Raw genomic sequence first — 26,951 nt, 5'->3', positions numbered from 1 at the left:
AACCCAACCTAAAGTAGTTATTCCACAATGATTATTCCACAGAAATATAGATACAACAAGGATAGGGAACCTGTAGCCTTCCAATAACTCCAGAACAATGGCCAGTGAGCAGATAAAAATCCTTAAGAGTTATGGTTCTACAACACCTTGAGGAGCTGTAGACCCTCCATTTGTGAGGTACAGGAGCCAAACCCAAACGCAACTGTGTTCCCATAACTATTTTACTAGAACTACTGCAGGAACTAATGTTAGCCAGAACATAAATGATTGTAGAGCTCAGTATTTTCCAATGTAACATAGACCATCATTTTTTAGCAGTGCCCCTCTGTAGACCACACAATACAAACAGGTCCGTCTCTATGCAAAATCAATCAAACAACAAATTGAACTGAAAATAAACTGAAACACACATATGCTGGAACTGGCAATACTCAAAACAAGTGAAGAAACATTTCACTCTCCAAGCAACACTGATTAGTATTCTGGAGGTGCCACTCTTGAACCAAGGAACTTCAGAGACAAACCAAAGCATATTCATCACAATTCAACTATATTTTGCAGCTTGAGCACAGTCAAATAATTTTTCACTTTGACATCAATGATTAATACCAATCATATTTTCCAATTTTTAATTTATCTTACTGTTATTAAGTTCTTGGCAAATCCAATCCAAGCATGAGATTGCTTAATACTACATGCATCTGATAAAGTGGATTTATTTTTCTAAACCTATATTTCTTACTTGTGTTAATCTTAGAGATTCCACAAGGCTGTTTGTCCTGCAAGAAGGTATTGTGGTTAGGTCTTTGGATATCATTAAGGAAGTGGCATCAACATAAAAAGCCAGTCCAAGGCCAGCTTTGTGATTTAGAGTACTGTACTTCAAGATGAATCACACAATATTCTCGTGGATTTTCCCCCCCATTAAGTACATTGTTTGTAGGGCTCCCATTTCCTGCTCTAAGTATAACCAATCGATCTAGGCTATGTGCAGCATGATCTTGAGCTCAAATGTCAAACTAAGCCCTGTCTCTTAAACTATGGGCAAAAATAAACATCCGGTCCTGATTTCTATTACAGGCCCTAGAGTGGAAATCCCTTTGGTGCAAAAGGTTAAAAATTTACACAACTTACACAATTCTGATAGCTGTGCTCTCTATTAAGTTATATAGGAGAGCCTAACAATTTCTAAGATGTCTAGATGGCCAATAAGTAAATAATGAGAATCTCTCCAGGCTGTTTTAATCTAAAACAGTATGATTATTGCTGATATCAGTCAAGCTTTTCTAATTTCAAATTACTGCTCTTGTTGTATTCTGCAGAGTAATCTCATAAAAAGGTGCCTGCTGTCTGATACTCATCAGTCATGTGGTCCAAGATAAGAAATGATTAATAAACCAGACTTGGCAAGTGCTCAGCTGGATGAGAACCAAGCATGAATTACTCTATTATGAAATTACTAATCCTACCAAGAGTCAAGGAGCCCAGAAACACTATTTTCAATGTTATCATATCAGATATTGCTGGTTTGCCATTACCAGTATTAACTGGAATAAGCAAGCTACTGTAAGTAATCCTGAAACTTAATCTACATGTGCCAAAACTGCTGAAGAGAAATAGTTAATTAATTTAGCATTCAAAAACACCGATGCTGCACTGAGCTATTAGCATCAGAGGCAGATTTCAAATACCGTGCATGAAGTTACTCTAGCAGGATGCTATTGAGAATGTTGCTATTGTTTTTATTTTTTAAGATCTATGAATAATTTTCAGAATGTGAAAAACTAGTGATGTGGTTTTGGATATGTATGTTGTTTTTAATCTTTGTAATTACAGTCTGTTTATAAACATTTCAAAATGTATTCACCTTTCAGTTTCTAAACAATTTTTTACTTAAAAAGAGCATAGGGCCCACTAGCAATTTAAATAGTGTAAATTAGAAATCAACTGTTAACAACAGGCATTGCCTAGTCCTTTCTTTTGTATACAGAAGGACTTTAACCTCAGAAACCACATAAATTACCTACCCAGCAATGACGTTCTCAATCCCATAATTAAACTAAGGATGAGATTTATACACCAGATGGTTTAAGAAATTTTAGCAGTGTAAAATTAGGACTGAAACAAATTTTCTCCTTGCACATGACTAATTTTAAAAACTTCAGACAGCAGCAACTATTCATAAACTTGATGGAGGACAGAGATTTTTTTTTTTTCCCAAAAAGTTGGAAAATCTCTGACCAATGAAGCCACTTCTGAAAATCTTGCCAAGAAAACTGCAGGGACTAATCTAGGCAGTCGCCAGGAATCAAGACTGACTTGAAGCTACACACACACACACACGGTTTCCATTACTTTTTGTCTTTTTTGTTTAAGCTAACGGGGGGAGGGGGAACAACCACCACCCAATCTGGGTCATTTTTATATTCAGTTTACATTACAGTACAAAAATTTAGGAACATTCATCTGCCTAAGCTGGTTTGATGCTTTCATCTAGAGCTTGGTATGGGAGATTCAGACCAAGTGAAATATTTTGCATAGTTTGGTAAGGGGTCCTCCCCAAAACAGCATGTGATGCAATATGAGAAACTGCCAGAAAAAAGAAAAATCAGCAACTGACTTGTTCATGGATTCTTTGCAATCAGAGGATTTTATCAATTGTGCAATAAAGTTGAGGTAGATCACCTGCATCTGTAACCCTTGGTATCCAAACCAACAGATTACACAAAATATACCTTCTGGACCCCCAAAAACAGCTCGGCTCACCTGATAGAAATCACCTTGATATTTACAATTTGAGATCAGATACCAGGGATTTCCAGCAAGTATTTAATATTGACTGCATTAAATAAGCTGTAAACTTAACAGAGTAATTCTTATCTTGAATCATATCTTAATAGGTTGCTAAAATATTAAATATCTCAAAATCACAATGAAGTTTTTTTGGCTAGTGACAGAGACTTCATGAAATAATAATAATAATTTTAAAAAAGCTTAAAGGTCACTGAACTATCTGTAAGACATGTCATATGAACATCCCAGGTGTGAGTACTTCAGAAAGCAAGAGCTACAATTAGTTAAATTAAGGAGACATTAATTGAAATTTCATTATGCAAAGAACTGAAACTATTTCTAACTATAATAAATGAAATTTTAAGCTTAACTTGTAAATGGATAATCATATATAATAGAAATAAAACTGTTCCTCAAAACTACACAATTGTCAAAGAGAAAAGAGGCAGAAAAAGGATCAGTGGAAAAAGAAAAAAAACTATATGAATAATTCAAAGACTGATACTGTACACATAAAGAGGAGAGCCAGTTTGATCTAGTGGTGAAGGTAGCAGGCTAGAAACCAGAAGACTGTAAATTCTAGTCCCACCTTAGGCACTAAAGCCGGCAGGGTGACTTTGAGCCAGTCACTCTTTCTCAGCCCACAATGTCAGGCTCGGGTGACAAGCTAGTTGGTCAATTCCTGTCACAACCAATGGATCAACATTCAGTTGATCCAAAAAAAAAAAAAAAAAAAGCAGACCTGCATCTGCAGGAAAAATGCTAGGAAGAAAAAAAAATATTGTACACATAAAGATATTTTCCCTAATTCCACTAAGGTCTATTAGATCATGGCTAAATCTAAACACCTAAATTACATGTTTACGGAAACATTTTGCATTCAAGAAATCATCTAGCATGGGCTCGTGACAATTTAAATCCTTTCACCTGTGACGTGGACCCTTGGCTTCCCTGGTTTTTTCAGGCATCCAAAGTGGGGTGTGGGTGGGTGGGCTGGAGGTGATAAATTCCTCCTTAACAGAAGGAATGGCACCTGTCATCTTGAAGAAGGCAGTGGTGCATCCTCTCTTCAAAAGTTCACCTTCTAGACACCACAATATTTGACAATGTTCCAATTTTCCCTTGTGGGGAAGATTTTAGAGAAAATGGTGGGGCTTCAGCTGCAAAGGAACCTGGATGAAGTTTATAATCTGGATCTTTTTCATAAGAATTCAAATCAAGTTATGGGATGGAAGAATTATTGGTTGCTATTATGGATGACCTCTGTCAGGACTGGGATGTGTGAGAATACAAGCTCTCCTAGTTCTGATTTTTCAGCTGTTTTTGAAACTGTTATCAATCCTTATGGCCAACCTACAAGGGTTGGGAATGTGGGGACATTGTTTTACAGGGGGCAGTACTAGTTAATCATGGTAGGAGATTGGCTTTGGCCTCTGTGACAGCTTTCTTTGCCATTCTTCTTGCAGTGATGTACTTTTGACAGTTTTTGCTGGTCCTCTGCATGTGCCAGTTCCTGCAGGCCACCTTCTTTTTCCTGTACTTTCTGCTGCACTTGCTCTGTCCACAGGCATACCTCCTTGTTGATTTGATAACAACCACATCTCATAGTGCCGAGGTTTGTTCTTGCAGTAGTGGTAATGGACTTGCAGAGAACAGTCCATGTGGCGTCAATTGAGCCTGTGTTGATTGAAGGAAATATGATGTGGTTAATGATGGCCACCTTGTGGTCTCATAGCTTCCACCACTTGATTTTCTCTGGCCCCATCGTACTGCTGCCACTCTTTGCATGCTTGCTGATCTTCATATCGGCAATGAGCACCTTGTGTTGGGGGGCGAGGCAATTGGATGGAATTACCTTTACATCCATAATAATGGGAAAGTTCCATCATCACACAAGGACAGGGTCAATTGGTTACTGTGGCATAGGTGACCAAATGGGTGACATACTTTTTGAAAAATGTGTTGGTGATGACGAGGTCATTTGCTTTGAAAAAACCCAGGACTCACTGTCCATCATTATTTCGCGTACCATATCCACTGCTGCCATGGCAATTGTAGCCTTTCTGTGCATGTCTGACACGTCCATTTAGGTCGCCACAGAGAAGCAACAAGTCTTCTGGCGGGCATACAGATACACAATCTTGTAGTTCCATCCAAAACTGTTCTTTCTCTGGTTTGTCACATCCAGTTTGTGGGGCATAGGATGAGAAAACATGCAATCGATGGGCAGCAGCGTCAATGACAGATCAACATAAGGTGATCAGAGTGTCAATGGACCTCAGCAACATGGCTGCGCAGATCAGTGTCTACTATGATAGCCATGCCTTTGTTATTGGACACATAGCTGTAGATTAGTTTGTATCCTTCACCAATGTCACGGGACTTTTGGCCTTTCCAACATGTCTCCTGTATGTATGCGATATCCATCTTACTTTGCTTTAGCACTTCTGCAAGTTCACAACTGTGTCTAGTCAAGGTACCAATGTTCAGTGTGGCGATGCGTAATCAGGAAGTTTGAGCTAGCTTCTTTAGCCAGTTCTGCCCTTGCCCCTTTTGCAGCAGTCAGGCGAAGCTGATGCATGTCGCCTCCGGGGGATGCCCTAGCATTGTTTGACATTGTGTATGGTTGTTGACCCTTTAGTTGCGATGGGAATTGACCGACTGGCTTGTCACCTAAGCCTGACGTTGGGTGGCCCATGTTCAGCTCAACACCATCTTTGCAGGAGGGCAGTTCCAGCAGGACCAACAAGGAGGAGCAGACCTCGCCACCAGTGCAAAGCCCACATAGTGCTGGATACAAATCAATACAGCAATACAGGACCTTTTGCAGCATGGAGGAGCCAAAATAGTGATAAGGCAGCACACTCCAAAAAATGCTCTTTCAACTTCTCTAGTTTATTCTACTTTGCTTGCTTTTATCTACCTTACTGTGAGAGAGAAAGGTGCCTGGAATACTGTAGCATTGTTAAGTCTGGTTTTAATTTAAATTATTGTTCTTTTAGCTAGAGGGCATCAAATGGGGAATAGCTCCAACAACAGCCTTTCCTGACAAGGCAAAAGTAGAGATAAAAAGAAGGCCATACCAAAAACTAAAAAAGGGTGACAGAAAAACTCTTAATTCAAAGAAAGGACATCAACCGTAATCAACTCACACTCATGCTAATACTTCTATTCATGAGTCAAACTCCCATGACTTTATATCAAGTACTCTGTTAGACTTGTAGAGTGAGGAACTTACTTTTCTTGAAGAAAGAGGCCAGCTAGAGGCTGTGAAGGAAAAGAGACCTGAAACCCTCTCTCCTGGACTCTGACATGGAGTCGGTAGCTAAGAACTGTTTGTTAACAGCACAAACCATACTTTCCATCTACAACCAGCTGCTGACAGCTAACGAGATTGACAAATTTAAGGGTCTCTTGGATCAGTACACTTCATAAAGATCAGCTGCAGAGGGATACTTTGGGAGGCAGGCAGAGAGCTAATGTCATAGCAGATCAATCCTCTGGTACAAAGATCTCCACTCTTAATGGCCCTGTTAAATCAAACTCTGTACAGGCTCTTGCACTTGATTGCAGCCAACCAACTTAATTCTGGCAAGTGGCAAGCTAAGAAAGCCATAATCCCCCTCTTGTTTCTTCGCTGCCCAGTATTTCACTGTGATTCACTGGATATGGACTGGCTGCTCTCACCTGCTTGCTATGCTAGAATGGCATTTACTTCAAATTTATATACATTATCTCCTCACACTTATCAGAATGAAAGACCTTCTGGACCAATTCCAAATAACTCCCATTTGAGTTTTTAAGGATGTTAACAGTCTGCCTTTATCTGAGCACAAAAAGGAGCTTCTCTCTGGGGGAGTCTCCAACAAAACAAGCTCTCGGCCTCGCGATGCTGACTCCCTGTAACTGATAAAAAGGGCAGATCTGCTAGATTCAAGGGCAGCTGCAATTAGACGTTCTTCTCTGACTCAGAGGACTAATGAGCCACCTCAATCTTCTACTCCTGAGAATGGACTTGTATCTAGCCTAAATAAAGTCTGGAGCTACACCTGCCATGTCCTCTACGGGACCATGTAAAACTTTTGCCCTGGCTTCTGACAAAGAGACTCAACCACCTATCTTTATACTTCTATCTCACTCTACCAGTGATTTTCACTGTCCCTGTCAGGAAAAAGAGGAGACGCCACAGTCCATCAGTAAAGTCTGATGCTGTTGATAAGATCAATCTTGTTACACCCCATGTTGCTAATGACCTTACTGCTGGTGAGAAGAAATGTTCCTCTTTACTTATTGATTTTTTCAGCACACGAGTCAGGTTCAGGCAGATTCTTCTAATGCAGATTCCTCTGCTCCCCTAGAAGCTGCATAGCACCATGTTCCTGGTCTGCAGGTGTTGTAGCCAAATGCTCCACAAATGGCCTTCCTGAGTTTTTTGCTAGTACTAGGCCTCTCTGTATTGCACCCTGTTTAAATGCTGGAGATACAGCTAAAAGCAGACTGACTTGGCAAGAACCTAACTATATCCAATCATCTCATCTACATGATGATTCAGCCAACCTTTATAACCTAAATCATCCATTCCCCAGTTCTTAGCAGGAATTAAGTCCTTGTCCTTCCTCTACTCTCCCAGGGATGACTCTAGCTCATGAGCCTCCCTTTTTTGACTTGAGCCATGTGCACCTGGCCCTACAGACAATTTATCACAGAGTGAAGATATGTAACAATCTAACTGCTCTTCAAGGACACTGGGTTCTACTGTTGCTGACAGAATCCTAGGGGCCTCTGAGGTTCCCCAGCCTAGGGTCAAGGCATGCATATTGGGCCCTCTCTTTGAACCCTGCTGGATAGGAGGCCTCCTTGATCAATTAAACTGCCATTTCACCCAACAGAACAAATCAAAGTATTTAAGTATTTTCACACCACTGGTAAGTTGAAAACCCACACTGATTATGCTATCTTGGGCATGCAGAAATCGGCCTCAGCTCTACAGCTTCTCCACTTCTTCAAAAGAGCTCAGTTTGTACCTGCAGTGCTTGAAGTCTTCTCAGCTAAGGTCTAGACTCAACTCCTCTTCAGAGTCCAGTTGGGCCCTAACAGGTCATTCTTTCCACTGGAAAGGGGACCACTCTCATTTTTAAGAATTCATCTTCCAAGTTCCCTGCTGCATTTCTCATGTGGTGCTGCACCATGAAGCCAGTTTACTTAAAATTGAAACATCTGCAGGGTTTCATATCTTTTCTTACTGGCTTAAACTACTTTTTTCTCCCAGATAGTCTAGCTCCTCTAAGCTTGATTGTTCACAACTAAATTCTTCCTGGAGCCAAGCACTTTACAAGTAATTAAATTTTTTGGCTTTTCATGGGCTGCAGCCTCCCAGATGAGTTATGAACGCGCATTAGCCTACCTTAAGATACAAATGGACCTGTCAGTTTTGCCAAGAAACAGGTTTTTGAGTTGCTGAATGTAAATCTGCCACAATTTTTCTTTAAGTAATTCTGGCTCTGTTGATCACTTATTTTAGCTACAGTCATTTATTCAGTTGATTTATATGTGTGCATTATGTTTATATGCACTTTTATAGAGTTTTTATTAACTTGTTTGTGTTGGGGAATTGTATTTCTATTTGTAATTTGCTTGTGCTGGTCTCTCTCTTACCTATTTGGTGGGCAGTACTCTGTCTTTTAATAGGTGTATGAGTACAATTCAAGGTTCTGCTTTTAATCTATAAAAGCCTATAGTAAAAGGGCCCAGGATACCTATATTCTAGAAGATGCTATCCCCAAGATCCAGCTAGCTCCCATTTTAATTGCCTTTCAAAAAGTGGTAAAAATATGCTTTTCTAACAGGCCTTTGGAGTCTAATATCTACTCTCTGTTTCTTAGCCAATCAATAGTGAGCTATATTAACTTTTACTGATTTTCTTTACTTATTATTCTTATGGTTTTTATTGATTTTTGTGATTTGTAAACTGCACAGAGATGTGTAATTTGGTGGTACAGAAATACTAGAAATAACATAAATAACAAATAAATAATCTATCCCAACTCCTTTTCAGTGGATGGTTGTGGAGCTTTCTTGAGATTTTAAATCAATATTCAGAGCAAAAGCAAATACAGCGTAAGAATGATTAAATACAATAACCTGATTTATTTTGGATGCTTTTACTGACATAAATTTGCCCGAAATAATGAATATACTAGATAGATTTATCAACCTTCAATTTAGTATAATTGGGGAATTCAACATGACTCTGTAAATCATGCTTATTGGGTAGGAAACACTCACATCTAATTATGCCATCGACACATAAATAAGACCACAAATGACTTGGGAGACTACTTTTTTGTCTGTTTTGTTACTTTGAACTAAATTCAGTGGGGAAAAGAGTGAAATATAAATGCAATGGCTAAATAAACAATCATACCAACGTAACATTATGAGTATAATATGATTCATCACTGACTGAAATTGTGAACAAGAGTGGATCTAAAAGGAACAACTAGAAAAGAAATTCTAACACATGATTTCCTTTTCAAATTTTCTGCAATAAATGAATGCAAACTCACTGTAAAACGTAATTAACATAAACTGAATATTCATTTGTGCAGAAACTGTACTACAACTCATTCTGATTATCTTTTTTTTTCCAGTTGAAAAAGAAATATTTCTCCATCTAAGGATTTCAAACAGGAGCATGTCATTCATTTTGCATATTCATCCATGCAAGCAGCTGACCAACACTATTTGAATTATTTGATTTTGAAGGGGAAAATAAGTAAGATACAACTTTTTCGTCTCTTTCATCCAGTAACCTAACCTTCAATATGAAGATCAAATCATACACAAGTGGTTTCCAGATATACCTCAATACTGTAACTTGATAATTTGGCTTTTATTGTATTCTTCAGTTAGTCATTACTTCAGGATTATTTAAAAATTAAATGACCCATATTAAAACTGTAAATATACTTAAAATCCACACATAACCTAAAAAGTACATGCAACAAGAACACAATGTTTTATTCAACAACAACTTATTTTGCTTCTAATACAGACGCAGCTAAAGTGATCTTCAAACGAAACTTCTCCATAACTGAGGATCCACACAGAAGATCCTACTTCTAGTAGAGGAAAAGCTAAATCACAAATGGAAAGATTTTGGAGCATGATTAGATATGTAAGGGATAGGTAGGGATATACAGATTAGCAACCAACTTAATGGGATTTAATTCCATAATATAGCCTACTCTACTAATCATAAAAGTTATTTTCAATTTTCACCATTAAAAAGAATGAAATTTGAAACATTATTTCTAAAAAGACTTCACTGAGCTGCCATAATTTTTGTCAGTGTATGTAGTACTGAATGACTAATAAAATACCTGAATTGAAACTATTCCAGTCTAGAAGTTTGTATGATCTTGTGTTACCCATAATTCCGACAAAAGCTGAGTTCAAAACAGCAAATAAGTAGATCAGTTATGGCAGCAGAATATAGTGAAAGAAAGAAAAAGCATACACACACACGCACGCGCGCACACACCCAACAAGAACACAGCTGAGAGTGTTGCTCCAGAGGAACTGGAAAGACACAGACAGCAAAGTTAATAAGAGAATGAAAACAGAGAAAGACAGAAGGAATATACCGTGTTATTCTAACTATATGCATCAAGTAAAACAAACGAATAAATAAAATAATTACCAATGCCACCTTTTGAAAGTTTGGGCTAAGTTTCTCAATACACAGCTAGTAGTTCATGTATTTTAAAGTCTATACTATTTGTGCTACAAGTGGCTCATAAGTTTTTTTGCCCCTTTAAAGCAGAAGACTTGGCAGATATAGCATTATACAACAAATATTAACATTTTATCAGCATAATCTTTCACCACCTTTCTTGCTACTATCTCACTAACCATTCCTCAGTAAAAAAATTTAAAAAGGGGGATTTGTAGGAAATTAATGCTAAAAAATGTTCTTGTAGGGTTGACTGTATGTTGGGAGGCTGACCTGGGTGGGAGGGTCTACAACTACAAAACCACAAAGTTAGGCACACTGACACACAAATTTCATGCCAAGGTCAAAACCAAACATGTCCATATGTACATCATTGCCTCTTTGAAAGTAACATTATTTTGTTAATAGGGTATAAACAACAAAAGACTATGGTTAGACCTCTACTAGACAGAGACAATCTTGTCTTATCTGGCAATTATCCATTCTTGGAAAGAACAGAGAGGCATTTTGGAAGTGAGAATCTTCTTCCCTGGGAAACTGGAGGCAAGAAATGTCTTTGGTTAAAAGAGAGGGCTCCCATCCCTCATCTAAAAGACAGTCTTAAATTTTTGTATCTTCAACTGAGGAGTGGGGGGAGGCAGAGAATGGGAGGAATAAAAACCTATCTATCTAAATACCCAATTAAAATGGGTAGGATAAAGTTTCTCTTTGACTCTTGTCAAAACAGAGATTTACCAGGTAAGACAAAACCATTTTTTCTCCCTCCACCCCACAAATGGAGCTTTGCAAGATTTTAAGCAGCAACTATATTGACTGCTGTATTTGTAAAAAGAAATCTAAAAGGCATTCAGCACAGCCATGGCCACAAAGATTAACAAGGATAGCTTCCTACATCCATTCAGAAGAGGATTAATAGAAGGAATGTTAGCTAGCTTATTGTCCCAAAGCAACTCTCCCATACCAAACATGGTTGCTGCAGTCAGTGCCTTGATATTAGCTATTCAAGACAGAGGTTCCTTTGCTGAAGATCATTCTTCTGGTATTTTCTTTATTAGAAAACTCTTTGCATTCATTTTAATCTTCCACTAACCACAGAAGCATCCAATTCAGAAACTATCAGGTGATCAAATATATCCTAAAGGAGAAGACACAACCTGCTGGTAAATTTGCCTGTTTTTGTTCCCAATGGAGACTTCCATTCAGATCAAAATTTGCTCAAAAGGAAGTTAGAAAGGGACCTGAGGGAATTATAGGAAAAGACTAGACAAGACTATAGGCTGGAATCAACCTGCAAGGAATCATCCGAATATTTGGTACGTCGCTAACAAGATTCTCTCAAAACTTCTTGGAGAGAAAATGTCTCTACTATCAAACATTAATTTGTTCCGTAATACCACAACTGAAGACAAACCATTCCAATTAAATTCCTTGACTCAGTAGTCAATTAACTAGCCAATTATCACAGTCTGCTTTTATTGGTTAGAAGGACTTAAGAGTTTACCCTGTTATATGAATAGGAGCCATGGAACTGTTGGGATTATTTATTTATTTAGAAATATGACCATGTAAAAAAAAAGACTGGATAGGCAAGAGAAGGGGAAGGATCTAACCCAATCTCCTGTAGCACTCCCTAGATCAGTCACTACAGAATGAAAACCTACAAGTAGAGCATTATTTTTTAAAAAATATATTTATAATTAGGTTGGCGGCATTAGCATTTACTGCTTCCAGTTATTGCTCAAAAAGACATTCCATTTGGACCAGCTTGTTCTGATTAAAGACTGAAGACTTTTAAACTATGTTTATTTCTTCAATTTGTCTACTACTTAGGCTGTTCAACGTGGCTAAAAGATCAAACAAAATTAAGCAAGGTGGGCGGGGGGGGGGGGAGGTTGTTCAGTGCTATCTAAAGCAACAGATCTCTGTGCCAGAGTCACGGCTGCTGCTTGAGCTCCTGGATGGGTGAAGGTTCTTTAAACCTATGCTAGGCAAAGAAGGGTAGAATATTTTTCAAGGTGACAAGTCTAAATAATCATTTTCTAGAACTTCCTGCACTAATCCTATAATTCCCAAATTAATCCTGAGTCAGTAAGACTCCACCAAGACCAATCCACATTCTGTTCCATAGGGGAAATTATTAGAATGGAAAATGGTTAAAATCAGAATGTAAAGGCCAACATTACAAGAAAGACCTTTGTCTAACATGCATTCTCTAGCATTAGCAGAACAGATTAGGCACTGGGAGCCAACCATCTCTAAAAAGTCATTCCTAATCATTTCCTCATCTAGTTGGAAGAAGAAATTTTCTATTTCCAAACTATACTTCTGATTGGGTTAAAAGAATCTTTTAAAGACATTTTATGTAATTTTAGGAACGTTATTTAAATCATCATCATTTATTCTTCAAAGGCAACTTCTAAAGTTTAAAAAGAGATAGTAAAGAAGATTTAATAAGTTTGCACTTAGATATTTATTCAAAGTCTTACTCTTACTAGGAGTTTTAATTTCAGAATCTAGAAACAAAATGAAAGTAATTAATTTTGGAGTGATGTCATATGTGTTATATAGCCCAATGGTACAGAAAAGACTACAAGGAAGTAGTCTTAAAATGTTTGTTAAACACTGTGTATGTTTAACCATTAAACATTTTCCAAGTTCTTATCTCCAGCAAATGATAAACATAAATACAAAGAAACAAGTCAGAACAAAATATAACTAGATTTAGGCTTATTAACATACCAGGATTGTGGATACGATCCAAGAGTTTCACAGAGCGGGCACTGACAACACCACCAACGTGGAGAAGGAAGCCTGGAGGAAACGCCGTCAAAGTAAAAAAAGGAAATTCCTGTGCCAATTAGAAGAACAAAACAGCCATTGACCTCATGAACTTGTTCTACTGCTCACCAAATCAACATGCAAGGATCTTATTATGAAATACAAACGAAAGAAAAAAACTGGAAAAGGGCTGCCTTCAAATATATACCAGGAGTAGGCAACCTCTTCAAGCCAACAGACACATGTAGAATTTTGGGAATGTGACGTGGACTCTTCTGCAGCATGGCTGCGGGGTATGACCAGTCACAAATACTCATCAAAGGTAAACTGATAAGGTTGCTCCCCTTTTCCCCCTAGGATGCATTCTACCACTGAGTAGGTGTTCACATCATCAAACAAAACATTGGGCTGTAGCCACACACACACACACACCATTTTTACTTTCTAAGAATGCCTTTGGAGGTTCTATGTGCAAATGATGCTGATGCTAAAAGCTTACATTGTAGCATGTCACTCTCCCTTTAAAACAAGGAAAGGATGTGTCCATGGGTACACTGGTGCTCATGGTCATCAGGTTGCCTATCCCTGGTTTACATTATGCACTGAGCAAGCAAAATGTAGGCCATCAAATTTGCTTGGGGCAGCAGCCATCTCAAAAGCCATTAAAATACTACTTTCCCCCACATAATCCTGCTGCTGGGCAAAATTGTTAACCATACACTGTGACACCATAGAAAGCTGGACTCATGGTGAGTTTCTTAAAAGGGGAAAACATTTTAAAGAGCTCTTCAGTTGTAGAATATAATCCCATCTGTTTTTATTTTGAAATTTTATGTACTAATCCCATTTACAGCTTGTTATTATTATGTTTAAGTTATAATCCTGTGTACACTTACTTGGGAAAAAGTTACTGAAACCAGCAGAGTTTAATTCTAAATAGGGATTCATACAACATGGCTGTTAAGATCTAATGCTACTCCATGTGTTTCTTATGGAAGTCACCTTATTAAAAAAAACAAAACAAAATGCTGTACAGCAACTTTGCAGAAATGTCATCTCAAAGAAACACAGAACTGCAACTTTTCTAATGGACATTTTAATAGGAACTAAATAGATTTGTGCTCTGTGGTAGGACATTGGTAATGATGCTGACTCTGGGAATTTAAAAAATCATTCTCAAACTTTTCCTTAATGCTAATTTGGTTGTATCACAGTAATATGTCATATTCCCCATCTGTGCTTGAGTTCAATGTGAAATTTAGTGCCAATGTAACCAAGTACCACTGTGATTATGACTTTGTGACGGTTTCCAGAAATCTTGAGATCAGGCTGCCAGAATACTTGATTTCCTTAAACACACATATTTTGGTAAAAATTACCTACTCGGGTAAATCAATCTCGGTCATAATTCTTTGCACAATGGCAAATTGTTAATTTTGTTTCTGTTACGGATTCCTAACAAGGCCTAATGTGAAGATAAATCCCATTTGGGTGGTAAATATTCTTGGGTGATTTCAGGTTACAATTGCTTTTCCCACTGCAACCGAATGAGACTTTGGACTGTATTGCCCCTATGCAGCCTCTCCCCTTGCTCCAATCCTGGGCGTGTCCGAGTTTTTTGAGCAGCTCTGGGAGATGAAGTGCAAGAAGACATGTTTAGAGCACCATTGGAGGAAGATGAAGAGTGAATCTGATCAAACATGGGCAAAAATCTATATCAGTGTTTCTCAACCTTGGCAACTTGAGGATGGGTGGGCTTCAACTCCCAGAATTCCCCAGCCAGCATGAAGTCCACCCATCCTCAAGCTGCCAAGGTTGAGAAACACTGATCTATATTAAGGCTTACATCGTGATGATAAGGGCAGTGAAACAAGGTTATTTTCCCATCCTTATATTGCATCTGCCAATAGCCACCCAGTGGCCCTGTTTAAGGTGACCTAATCCCTGCTGTGGAGGGATGAATCACAGGACTGTCTCCAGGGCTGCTGCAAGGAATATTCTGTGCGGTGAGGAGGAACAGACTTAGTTCAATCTGACAAGACAAGTGGGTTTCTTTGCTTGACCCCCTGCTTCTGGGGATATTCCATCTTTAGTCTTTAATGGGGTGCACATCCCCATGCAAGACTAGTGCACAATCTGGGAGGTCCTCTTGAAGCCTCTGTACAGGTTCATCTGGTGTGCCAGTGGCACCTGTTCCTGGACTAAGGCCCTTCCATCACTCATGCCTTGATCAATCAGTTGGACTATTATAATGCATTCTACTTGGAGCTGACCTTGAAGACCACTCCAAAGCTACCACTGGTCCAGAAGACAGCTGCATGGGCAGTGATGGGTATGTTGTGGAACACACACATGTTCCCTCTCCTTTTTGAGCTGCACTGATTGCCAGTTGACTCCTGGGTACAATTCAAGGTGCTTCTTATCACCCATAAAGCCCTTCATGGCATACTTAAGGCTACTTAAGGGACTGCTTGTCTCTATACATTTCTGTCCATACAGTGCAGTCAGCTAGAGTGGGCACAGATCTTGTTGATTAAGCAGTGCCACCTCATGGGACCCAGAAAGCATGACTTCTTGGTGATCACTCCTGCCCTGTGGAATGATATACCCCCAGAGATCTTTATGGCTCTCACCCTTTTGACTTTCTGCAAATTGTTAAAGACCTAATTGTTCTCCCAGGCCTTGGGCATGGATGGTAGTTATGAGCCTTTGGGGTCTTTTGGTTCTGACTTCCAGTTACCCATACACTTTTATTTTGATATTTCTGTTATCTTTTAAATTTCTTTTATTTTTTTAAACTGTGAGCTGTGCAGAGTTGCTGTGGAGTTGGGTGGCCTCAACACTGAAATGAAAAATAAATAAAACCTTAACCTTGATTCATATATATTTGCTTCCCAGAGACAAGGTAAAAGGAAAGTATATAATAACTGGAAATATATGCTTGGATATAAGTCTTAATAGAGGCAGTTTGGTGTAGTGGTTAAGGCATAAGGCTAGACACCAGGAGACTGTGAGTTCTAGTCCCACCGTAGGCACAAAGCCAGCGGGGTGACCTTGAGCCAGTCACTCTCTCTCAGCCCTAGGAAGGAAGCAATGGCAAACCACTTCTGAAAAACCTTGCCAATAAAACTGCAGGGACTTGTCCAGGCAGTCTCCGAGAACCAGACACAATTGAACATATTAAAAAAAAGTCTTAATATGAAACAGAGCTAGAGGATCTTCAGCATAATTTTAGAATCCACCAGGCATCATTTGGAAGAAGGGGAACAAGCATCTGATTCTGGCAATGGCTACTGCTGTGTAAGTGAAAAACCTCTGATAGTATTAGGAAACCTGCAGCTTTAAAACACTAATATAATTTGGTCATAGATAAGGATCCTGTATTTTTTAAAAATTATGCACTTCAGGTAAAAGGAATTGCACCCTGATATGTGAGCCTATGTGGTTCTTGTTGAAGATGACCCTAAAGAGGGTGAAAAAAAAATCTATCTATCTATAATTCTATCTATCTATCTATCTATCTATCTATCTATCTATCTATCTATCTATCTATCTATCTATCTATCGCAAATCTGCATACAGTAATATATACAATACTCACAGAGAAAAGATGGACTTCCATTTATCAATTTTAGAATTTTAGAAAATAATGAGGGAAGAATAAAGAAAGGAGAGAAGAAATGAAGAGAATATGTGCCAATGGTTTACTTCACAAATTAGTGTTTACTAACTAGGCAGAAGGGGAAAAAATCATTACATTATATGGGAAATGATAATGACACTTTCCACTAATCACAAACCATAAAGTTCACATTCTAAATAATCTATGCTTTCAGGTACAGACCATTTTAGAATAGTTATTTTGTGAAGGGATTTTTTTAAAAAAAATCAACCTGGGGAAAGGAGAAAAGACAACAGAGACAAGAAAGCAGGTGAAAAAAAAAATCCCTGCAATGCTCCTTGGGTTTAAAAAATATACCCACTAAGATTCTCCAAATAGCATCTCAAAACACATTTATTAACAAGATAATACAAGGATCAGCTGCATTTATGGTTCAAATGTAACACTAAATTATAAATCTTAAGCAGGATTTTTTGGACCCATCCATGTGGCTGCACTACAGAAGATGATGGGAATGAACAACATTGAGACTTGGTAATCATTTAGCATATGCAGTGAAATTTTCTCAAACTTTCCAGACCTTGATACAGGGACTGCATGCAACAGACCAAATTTCCACATTATACAGACGTTTTACATGTCATTTGCCAGATGATATTATCATGCAAATGGCAAATTACTGAGACAATTTAATTTTGTATTTAAAAGATATTAGTGAATAACTGACATTCTTTAAAACGAGGTTTCACTGCAATTGCACTACCTTGAATTTGACATCTGCATCTTTTAGTTCATGGATTATTTCAGGTAAATACTACAGTGGGGCAAAAAAGTATTTAGTCATCCACCAATTGTGCAAGTTCTCCCACTTAAAAAGATGAGAGAGGCCTGTAATTTTCATCATAGGTATACCTCAACTATGAGAGACAAAATGAGAAAAAAAATCCAGAAAATCACATTGTCTGATTTTTAAAGAATTTATTTGCAAATCATGGTGGAAAATAAGTATTTGGTCACCTACAAACAAGCAAGATGTCTGGCTCTCACAGACCTGTAACTACTTCTTTAAGAGGCTTCTCTGTCCTCCACTTGTTACCTGTAGTAGTGGCACCTGTTTGACCTTGTTATCAGTATAAAAGACACCTGTCCACAACCTCAAACAGTCACACTCCAAACTCCACTATGGCCAAGACCAAAGAGCTGTCGAAGGACACCAGAAACAAAATTGTAGACCTGCACCAGGCTGGGAAGACTGAATCTGCAATAGGCAAGCAGCTTGGTGTGAAGAAATCAACTGTGGGAGCAATAATTAGAAAATGGAAGACATACAAGACCACTGATAATCTCCCTTGATCTGGGGCTCCACGCAAGATGTCACCCCGTGGGGTCAAAATGATCACAAGAATGGTGAGCAAAAATCCCAGAACCACATAGTGAATGACCTGCAGAGAGCTGGGACCAAAGTAACCAAGGCTACCATCAGTAACACACTATGCTGCCAGGGACTCAAATCCTGCAGTGCCAGACGTGTCCCCCTGCTTAAGCCAGTACATGTCTGGGCCCGTCTGAAGTCTGCTAGAGAGCATTTGGATCATCCAGAAGAGGATTGGGAGAATGTCATATGGTCAGATGAAACCAAAGTAGAATGTTTTGGTCTAAACTCAACTCGTCGTGTTTGGAGGAGAGAGAATGCTGAGTTGCATCCAAAAAACACCATACCTACTGTGAAGCATGGGGGTGGAAACATCATGCTTTGGGGCTGTTTTCCTGCGAAGGGACCAGGACGACTGATCCGTGCAAAGGAAAGAATGAATGGGGCCGTGTATCGTGAGATTTTGAGTGAACACCTCCTTCCATCAGCAAGGGCACTGAAGATGAAACGTGGCTGGGTCTTTCAGTATGACAATGATCCCAAACACACTGCCTGGGCAATGAAGGAGTGGCTTCGTAAGAAGCATTTCAAGGTCCTGGAGTGGCCTAGCCAGTCTCCAGATCTCAGCCCCATGGAAAACCTTTGGAGGGAGTTGAAAGTCCGTGTTGCCCAGCGACAGCCCCAAAACATCACTGCTCTAGAGGAGATCTGCATGGAGGAATGGGCCAAAGTACCAGCAACAGTGTGTGAAAACCTTGTGAAGACTTACAGAAAACGTTTGACCTCTGTCATTGCCAACAAAGGATATATAACAAAGTATTGAGATGAACTTTTGATATTGACCAAATACTTATTTTCCACCATGATTTGCAAATAAATTCTTTAAAAATCAGACAATGTGATTTTCTGGATTTTTCCCCCCATTTTGTCTCTCATAGTTGAGGTATACCTATGATGAAAATTACAGGCCTCTCTCATCTTTTTAAGTGGGAGAACTTGCACAATTGGTGGCTGACTAAATACTTGTTTGCCCCACTGTAACTGCCAGATTGGCTATGCTGCCCTGTCCTCTGGCAGTGCTGATTTTATTTTTATTTACATAGGATAACTCATGTGCAAATCCATGACCTATTTTCATAAAATCTTATTAAAGACCCAAAAGATTAAAAATGTTTTTTTAATGTGAAAAATACCTCTAATGAAAAACATATCAAATGAATTAGTTCGGTGCTTTAATATCTCAATTCAACATATTCCCTTCAGTTTCTCATCCTACTGAAGCAAGCATTTTGTGAAACTATATCACAGTGTACAAACTATGTATATAAGCAGCAGTAAAATTTACAAATTCCTAGTGGCACCTGCGGAGTCTCTAGGATACAGAGGTTAAGCAATGTTTAATATATTTCAGGATAACTATTGTACTATTAATATTTCCAATGGAGGGCCACAGAGTCACTATTGGGCATGCTGCACTATAAATGCCCCAAAAAAGGACTTGATTTGACAGGGGAAAGCAGATGCAAACATAAAATCATATTTACAATATGAAGCTAATCCAAACTTGCCATCATGCATATTCTCTATGCATGTCATTTGTGAAGAAGCTTTTCATGTGTTATTTTAAAGGCATAAACTTTTAAAGATCTCTTATAAAATAAAATATCAATTGCATGTGACTTACAAAGAATATACATTTAACAACTCAGACTGCAAAGTCATTTTTTTTAAAGAATTAAAACATTTACTGCAGATCAACTGAAAGACTAAACCCATTATCTACAAAGCATCTAAATTATTAGGATAGTCAACAAAGTCAACACTTTTTCCTTAGTTAGCTTTCAAATTAAATATTACAAAATTAAATCAATGAGCTACTTAAAACAAAATGAAAAGTTACACGAAACGTACAGTCATGCGGAATATTGGGGAAAAAAGGAGCAACTGGATGGTTTAAAAGCTCTTGGAAGCTTTCCCAATTTTTTTTTGCAAAGGAACAATTCTAACAGGAATGTGGAGAAAATAATAAGCAACTCCAAATTCCTAAAATAAAAGTTCTAAGGTAGAAAAACGATTCTCAAAATAAAATTAACATAAATAGGAAGAGGTGAAGAGAAATGTCACACAGTGATTGGAACATACCCGCCTTCTACAGAACTTATGAGACGATCCTCCCTTAGCAATAAGTAACACAAGAAACGGAAAGAAAATCATCCACGGATACGATGCTGCTATTTATTTCAAATTAATCTACATTTTAATGGAATGTGACATATAAGCATATCATTTTCGGTAGACATCTCTTCATCTAAGTAAAATTTCCCTGCTATAAATGGTTTGAAATTCACCCGATGAAAGTGAGGTCCTTGTTCACAATGTGGTTTTCAGTTCTAACAGTCAGGCTTAAATAGTAGTACAATTAAAGATACAAAACTAAAGTGTGTAGGTGGGTATGAGGAAGGTAGCTTCTCTCTGTTTTGATACACCTCCTCACATAAAGATACGCTATTAAGGTTTTGCTTAAGTTCAAAGTTGACTAAAGCAGGAATACGAGAAAGGTAGGTTGATGAGAAACAAAGCATACATCTTATTGTACAAGTTTACAAAAATCTTCATGTTCTAAATCTCTTCTCTATATGGATATACATTTAATCTGTCTGTCTGAAAAAAGATGACAGCCTATATAAGTCACAATTGCAATAGGAAGATAATCATTTAATAACAAAGGAAACAGTACACACAGGAAAATATAGGCGTGTTTCTAAAGCAACAGCTATAGGCTGAAATCTTACACAGATTTTCCAAGAAGTAAATCCTACTGAAATCAATGGCATTTACTTCTTATTAGACGTGAACTGTGCTGGTATATATCAAATATAAAATAGGATTTAATGTATTTCTTACCCTTTGCTCCAGAGCTGACTGAGTTTGTTGTCTTAATAGAGCTTTTAATGGCCCCCCTTCTTTTCCAGCACTACCACTTCCCATTCCTACAGAACATCAGCACATAAATCAAAACGAAATCAAACAATTAATAGACATTACACTGAAGTTATATTAAAAATATGGCACATGTTTGATTACTAGCAAACATAGATAACACTGTGAAAGTAATCTGAGATAGCCAAAAAGCCAAAATTGTGTATTAATTAATTTAAGAAAAGATGTATTTGGTAGGGAAAAAATAAGCTTCAGCTTCATTTAGCAGGCTATAATTTTTTAATTATAATTAAAATTAGTGCGCACACAGCCTACGATTTATGTGTAAAAACTATTAAACGTGATCATGTTAGATGTAAACTTTAGTAAGCCATTGGCTAAAGATTATTCTCCTCAGTCCAATTTGTACTTTTAAAAAACCCAAACAGAATTCAGAAGTTAAATATTTCAGAGTATTTAAAAATGAGATTATCACACTGCAGTCTGAGACACAAAGATTTTGACATGATTATGTGCCGCCAAGTCCTTTTCGACTTCTAGCGACCACATAGACGGATGTTTTGACATAGCAAGGGACTAAAATTTGGTATTCTATGGTAATTTAATAAGCCCACAGAGCTGTTAGGAAAAAGCTGTAATCGTACATATTTAAAGGCATAAAGTAAAATAATATATTTTTAAGGCTGAAATGGTGAAGGAATTCAGGGCATTTCACATTAATGTTTACAGAGTAATTCCATTTAATTTATTCAGAAAAGGTTGTATCTCAGTTACGAGCATCTAATTTAAATGTACAGTTCCAAGTATCAGTCTTTGGTATCTCCAACTGGAAGATTTGTGTCATAAATTCCAAACACCCAGTGATAATCACCATCAACAAGACTGAGCTGAACGGATTCCTAATCAGACTCAATGTCCACATTTACAACTAATAAGGAAAGAATTCCAACTTCCCTTAATCCACAAACCAGTAAGTGAGCAAATTAGTAGGGGACACCTTAGTATGATGATTAAGTCCAGGGTTACAAGTTAACATGCTCACACAAACCAGGATGAATGCTGATTTTAAACTGTTTTTGTTGTTGTTGGCTTAAAAATCCTTGTTTCTCTCGATAGAAACAACAAAAATCCCAGGACTGGACACCAGCTTGTGTGAAAAGAGGGACAGGCACATTGGGCACATAAGTGGATTACTATTTTACACGGTGGTTTAACCAATTAGAAAGTTTGGCTTTTCACAGCCCACATAAGATTGCTTAGTATGTTCTTAATCAAATCTACTCTAGTATTCAAGACATTTATATGTTTTAAGGGGACATACTTGCTCAATGCTGCCTTACCTTCTTTATAACAATGCTGATCAATTGTGCTTAACCTTCTTAAAATGTCCTTTTTCATAGACTCAGTTCTCCCCAAACTGCTCAGGGCAAGCCTCAGTGAAATAAGACTTGCACAAAAGCACATTGATGCTTATCTGCCAGAAGATTACGGCCATAATACGTATCTGAAGTACAGATAGTCCCCTACTTACGAACAGGTTACGTTCCAAGAGGCTGTCCGTAAGTCCGTTTTGTTCGTAAGTCCAACCAAGTAAAAAGTAACAAAAAGAGAGGAGGCAGGAGACAGGGCAGCGGTGCAGGCAGAGGAGCCCTATCTTCTGCTGCCAATGCATTACCAGGCGAGGCAAGAGAGGGGCTGGTAGCGGAGTAGAGGGGAGCGAAGGACAAGTCAGTCACACGTGGCACACTCTGTTGCCGGGCGAGGCAGGAGACCTCCGCCCCCTCTCCCCTGTCCTCTGCCACTGCCCTGCCTCACCCGGCAATGGAGCACACCACATAAACTAACCCTTTCTGGGAACTCCGACTCCAAGGCAAACAGAAGGCAGGAGAAGGTGGGAAAGGCGCGCTGCAAACTAACCCTTTCCCACCTTCTCCCGACTTCCGGTTCCGACTTCTGGACCCGACTTCCGGGTCCATCTTGTTCGTAGCGGTGAAAGTTTGCGACACAAAAGTTCGCAAGTAGGGGACTGTCTGTACATATAAGCAGCCATATTCCTGCAACTCAGTACTATCGATGGAATTACAGAGGTCTGCTTGGTTTAAAAACAAAGGCTAAACTGACGAGATTAACGATTTATCTCATTTCAGGTATTTTTAAGATTTCCTACTCGTTTTCACATTTTTACAATATTCATTTTGTACAGACCCCTGAAATGACACCTCATGCTCTGCAAACACTTGCAACTTAGCAAATGCTAGCAATGTAAAGGGAAACAGATCCCACTGCATGATTAAATTTAAGTCTATGGATCACTGGTCATTTCTGTCCTATTAAAACCTCCATTTTTAGCTGTTTTTGGATAAGGAAACAAATATTAGCATCTATATAGTCCCATTCTGTATTATGCAGTAAATTTAATTTTTTCTTTTCTTTTCTTCTTTTTGGCTGTCGAATCTGTCTGACGAGGGACTATACAATACTAAGATCAGAGACAGAAATGGAATGAAGGCCGTTTGTGGAAATGCAACATATTTCACCCAGAAAGAGAACAACCAAAACTGTATTGGTCAACAGCATCAACCAAGTTTACCTCTATTGAAGCAGCCTTGTGAAAGGACAGGCAAAACTGATATATTTATACTTTGAACATTTAAAATGGCATTTCAATTGCAGACACAAAAACAAAGCAGGGCCGGTGGCCACATGATGATCAACAGAGTAATACAAATGACCTGAACAAGAAGAAGAAACGTTTCTCCCAACTGAAACAGAGCAGCATTGATAAATGGCCGGGAATGGATGGCTCTATCACCGGCTATTAATTTAAAAAAAAAAAAAAAAAGACCAATTCCCTATCTGAGAAAGCTTTGGGAGGGAAAAGCATTCTAAAAATGCATTCTAAAAAGGATGATTTTTTGGGGTGTGTGGTTTTAAAAAATTAGTTTCAAACTTTGAAAAAAATGAAAGTAAATGGAAAACCAATCCCGGCAGAGTAATTCTATAATCGTCATGTAGCCAGCAGTTTTCAGAATTTAAACGGGTCAGGGTGAAGAAATCATAAGAAGCTTTCAGACGGTGCTTGATGCCAACTACCCAAACAGCAAGGCAGTTTAAGAGTAATCCTACCCGAAGCAGCCAGAAGCAGCTCTTCAGTGAAAGAAATACTTTTCCTCAGAACTGGGTTCATATGGCTAGAGCGAAGAGGGTTAGAGCTAGACCCAGAGCAAAGGAGACGGGGCTGTGTAAGTTGTGGGGAACCACAAGATAATGTTGGGGAACTGGGAAACAGGAAAATCCTGGGTCCCCATGGGTAAAGTGCTGTGGAGAAAAGCAGTAGAGAAGAGATGGTAGATTTCAGAAATGAACTAAAAAGAAATCAAGAGGAAAAGAAAAAAAAAAAAGCAAAATGAATCAAGCAAAATCAGGTTTTGAAGAAAAGAACAGACAGCAAGCAGCATAGGAATGAACTGTTACCGACTTACAATTCACGTGATGACAAATATGACATGATGGAGGAGCACATTCAACGTGATACCTTAATATATTATTCCTCTCTTTTAAAGGAATGAAAGTGTGCTTCGTTTTTTTAAAAAAAATTTCCAGCTTATGCAAAACTGAGTGGGTTTCACAGGAGATTAATAGCTATTTTCCATGAGATTAAAAAAATAAATAAATAAGTTCCCCTTCGCAGAAGGATTTTGCATTTTCTGATGGAAATGTGAGCAGCTCGCTTTCAAAGCCTTAAATTTTAAAAAGTTACTTTGCATTTCTTAATTTTTTTAAAAAAAAAATAAAGGTGTTCCCCTCTTCTCAATTTCCTCCACATATATACATTTGGGTAAGTACCAGAATCTTAATTCAGAAAATAGTCAACCTCTGCATTAGATTGTTAATATAGCAAGTAAAGCACAATTCTCAGTTTTAAGACTCTGAGTTTCCATCAGTGAAAAATTGTATATGATACCTCTAAAGCTAAATTTCCCATCTGTAATACACAGTTATTATTAGCAGTGGACCTCTGACTTTTTTTAAAGCTCAAATATACCAGATACAGATTTACAGTGCTTCAACCTTTCCTATCTTTTAGTTTGTAAAAGATATGACAGTGATCCTCGGAAGTAATTCAAAACAGAACTTGAGAAGATCTGAAATTCTTCTTTAACAATGCAGTATGAAAGAGTCTCCTGTCTAAAGTTCTCTTCGAATTATTCTCATGGAATTATTTTCAGAGGTGTGGATTCAACAAACAATAAGCAGTCTTTGTTTGCGTGCATGCGTGTACCTATGGAAGATGCTGTCTCCATTTTCCTACTGCTGCAGCCCATGAGAAGGATCAAGAAACTTTGATGAGAATGAGATTAAATTTAAGACAGTTGAGGAAGGAAATGAGCAGAAAATGTGGCATTGTCCTCCCTGTCTTAAGAAGGCAAAAGTATAGTTTTTTGCCCATCCAGGGGTGTGCAGATTATGAGCTGAGCTTACTTAAATTCTGTTAAGGCAGTGAGATTTTTAGCATTATGTGTGCAACCGTGTTGTTAAAATTCTTCCCTTTCATATAAATAAAATTCTTCCCTTCTGTAAACCACTCAAGGTCGTTTCAATGAGATGGGCGGTGACAAATTTGATAGATAATAAATAAATAAATAAATAAATACATACATACATACATACATACATACATACATACATACATAAAATAAATATAAGAAATGTCAAATTTGTCATTTGGAGTACAAACGCAAACATGTGCAGAGAATGGGAGGGACTGCATTTAGTCAATCAAATCCCAGCTTAACAAACTGAGCTATGAACAAACCTTGTTATTTTGTCTTGCCCCTTCTCACAGCCACTTTGTTCCTCATTTCAGAGTTGTTGTTAGAACTGAGAAACAGTAGTTTATTGTGGCTTTTTATTAAGCTAGGAAGTGAAGCCAATATAAACCATGGCTTCATATCCTGGCTTATTTAGAAATACTTAGCTATTGTTTCCCACTTTTGGGACAAAGTGAGAAACTATGGTTAGCTAAAGACTTCCTGATTCACCTAATGGCTTATAGGAAGGGAAAAGCAGAGTGGATGACAATGGGGACTCAGCATTGGTCCATGACTCAGCTTAACAAGCAATGATACCACCTGAATGATGTATAGTCTTTACACATAATTATCTTAGATGCACATTAATAGTAGCACATTCTAACACTAGATACTGCTTTGAGAATTCTTTTCATTGTTTCTCTAACCGAAACAATCGAGAAAATCTATTTTTTCTAAAGAGACCATATATTAAAATATCCAATTATATGAATCAACATAAACTGGCATTAACATAAACTGGCCACAGACCTTTATCACCTCTAGAAAATTAGCACCTCATAAAAACATATCTCTTTAAAGGGAACAAAACTCTATCAAATAAAGTGTCGAAGACCTACGGCATTCAGTAACATGCTATAAACTACATTATAGTATTTTGCAAATACAATAATGTTTTTAAAAAGCAGAGGGGCATAAGAAGGAGAGAATGGATTAAAAACAGTAATTGTTCACAGCTAAGGCATTTTCTAACATTTATCTAAAAACATAAAATAAAAAATAACCAGCCAAACAACCTTTTTGCAAACTTTTTTTAAAGGAGAAAGATAAAGACGCAATGCCCGTGTACGGGCTGAAGATATGATATGGTTCAGATAATGTTTCTCAAAGTTCTTGAAC

The 26,951-nt window shown here is 38.0% G+C and overlaps 1 protein-coding gene across 8 annotated transcripts in view; it reads right to left on the bottom strand.

The window, feature by feature from the left end:
• Positions 1–26,951, bottom strand: part of C2CD5 (C2 calcium dependent domain containing 5) — a 92,591-nt gene that overhangs the window by 43,806 nt on the left and 21,834 nt on the right. For 4 of the 8 annotated variants that reach the window (XM_088141345.1, XM_088141347.1, XM_088141348.1 and 1 more), the window contains exons 8-10: positions 24,367–24,558; positions 21,205–21,290; positions 13,268–13,376 (exon numbers count right to left, since the gene is read on the bottom strand). In XM_088141345.1, coding sequence (XP_087997471.1) covers positions 13,268–13,376; positions 21,205–21,290; positions 24,367–24,558 — 387 coding nt within the window. The remainder of the gene's footprint in view (positions 1–13,267; positions 13,377–21,204; positions 21,291–24,366; positions 24,559–26,951) is intronic. The other 4 variants (XM_088141349.1, XM_088141350.1, XM_088141351.1 and 1 more) reach the window with 1 other exon arrangement.

The sequence above is a fragment of the Python bivittatus genome, unplaced genomic scaffold (genome assembly GCF_059951505.1).
Source record: "Python bivittatus isolate LINGU-HERP-01145 unplaced genomic scaffold, Pbiv_v1 ctg000330_np1212, whole genome shotgun sequence".
Classification (NCBI taxonomy): Eukaryota; Metazoa; Chordata; class Lepidosauria; order Squamata; family Pythonidae; genus Python; species Python bivittatus.
This window is presented reverse-complemented; position numbering and strand designations above follow the sequence as displayed.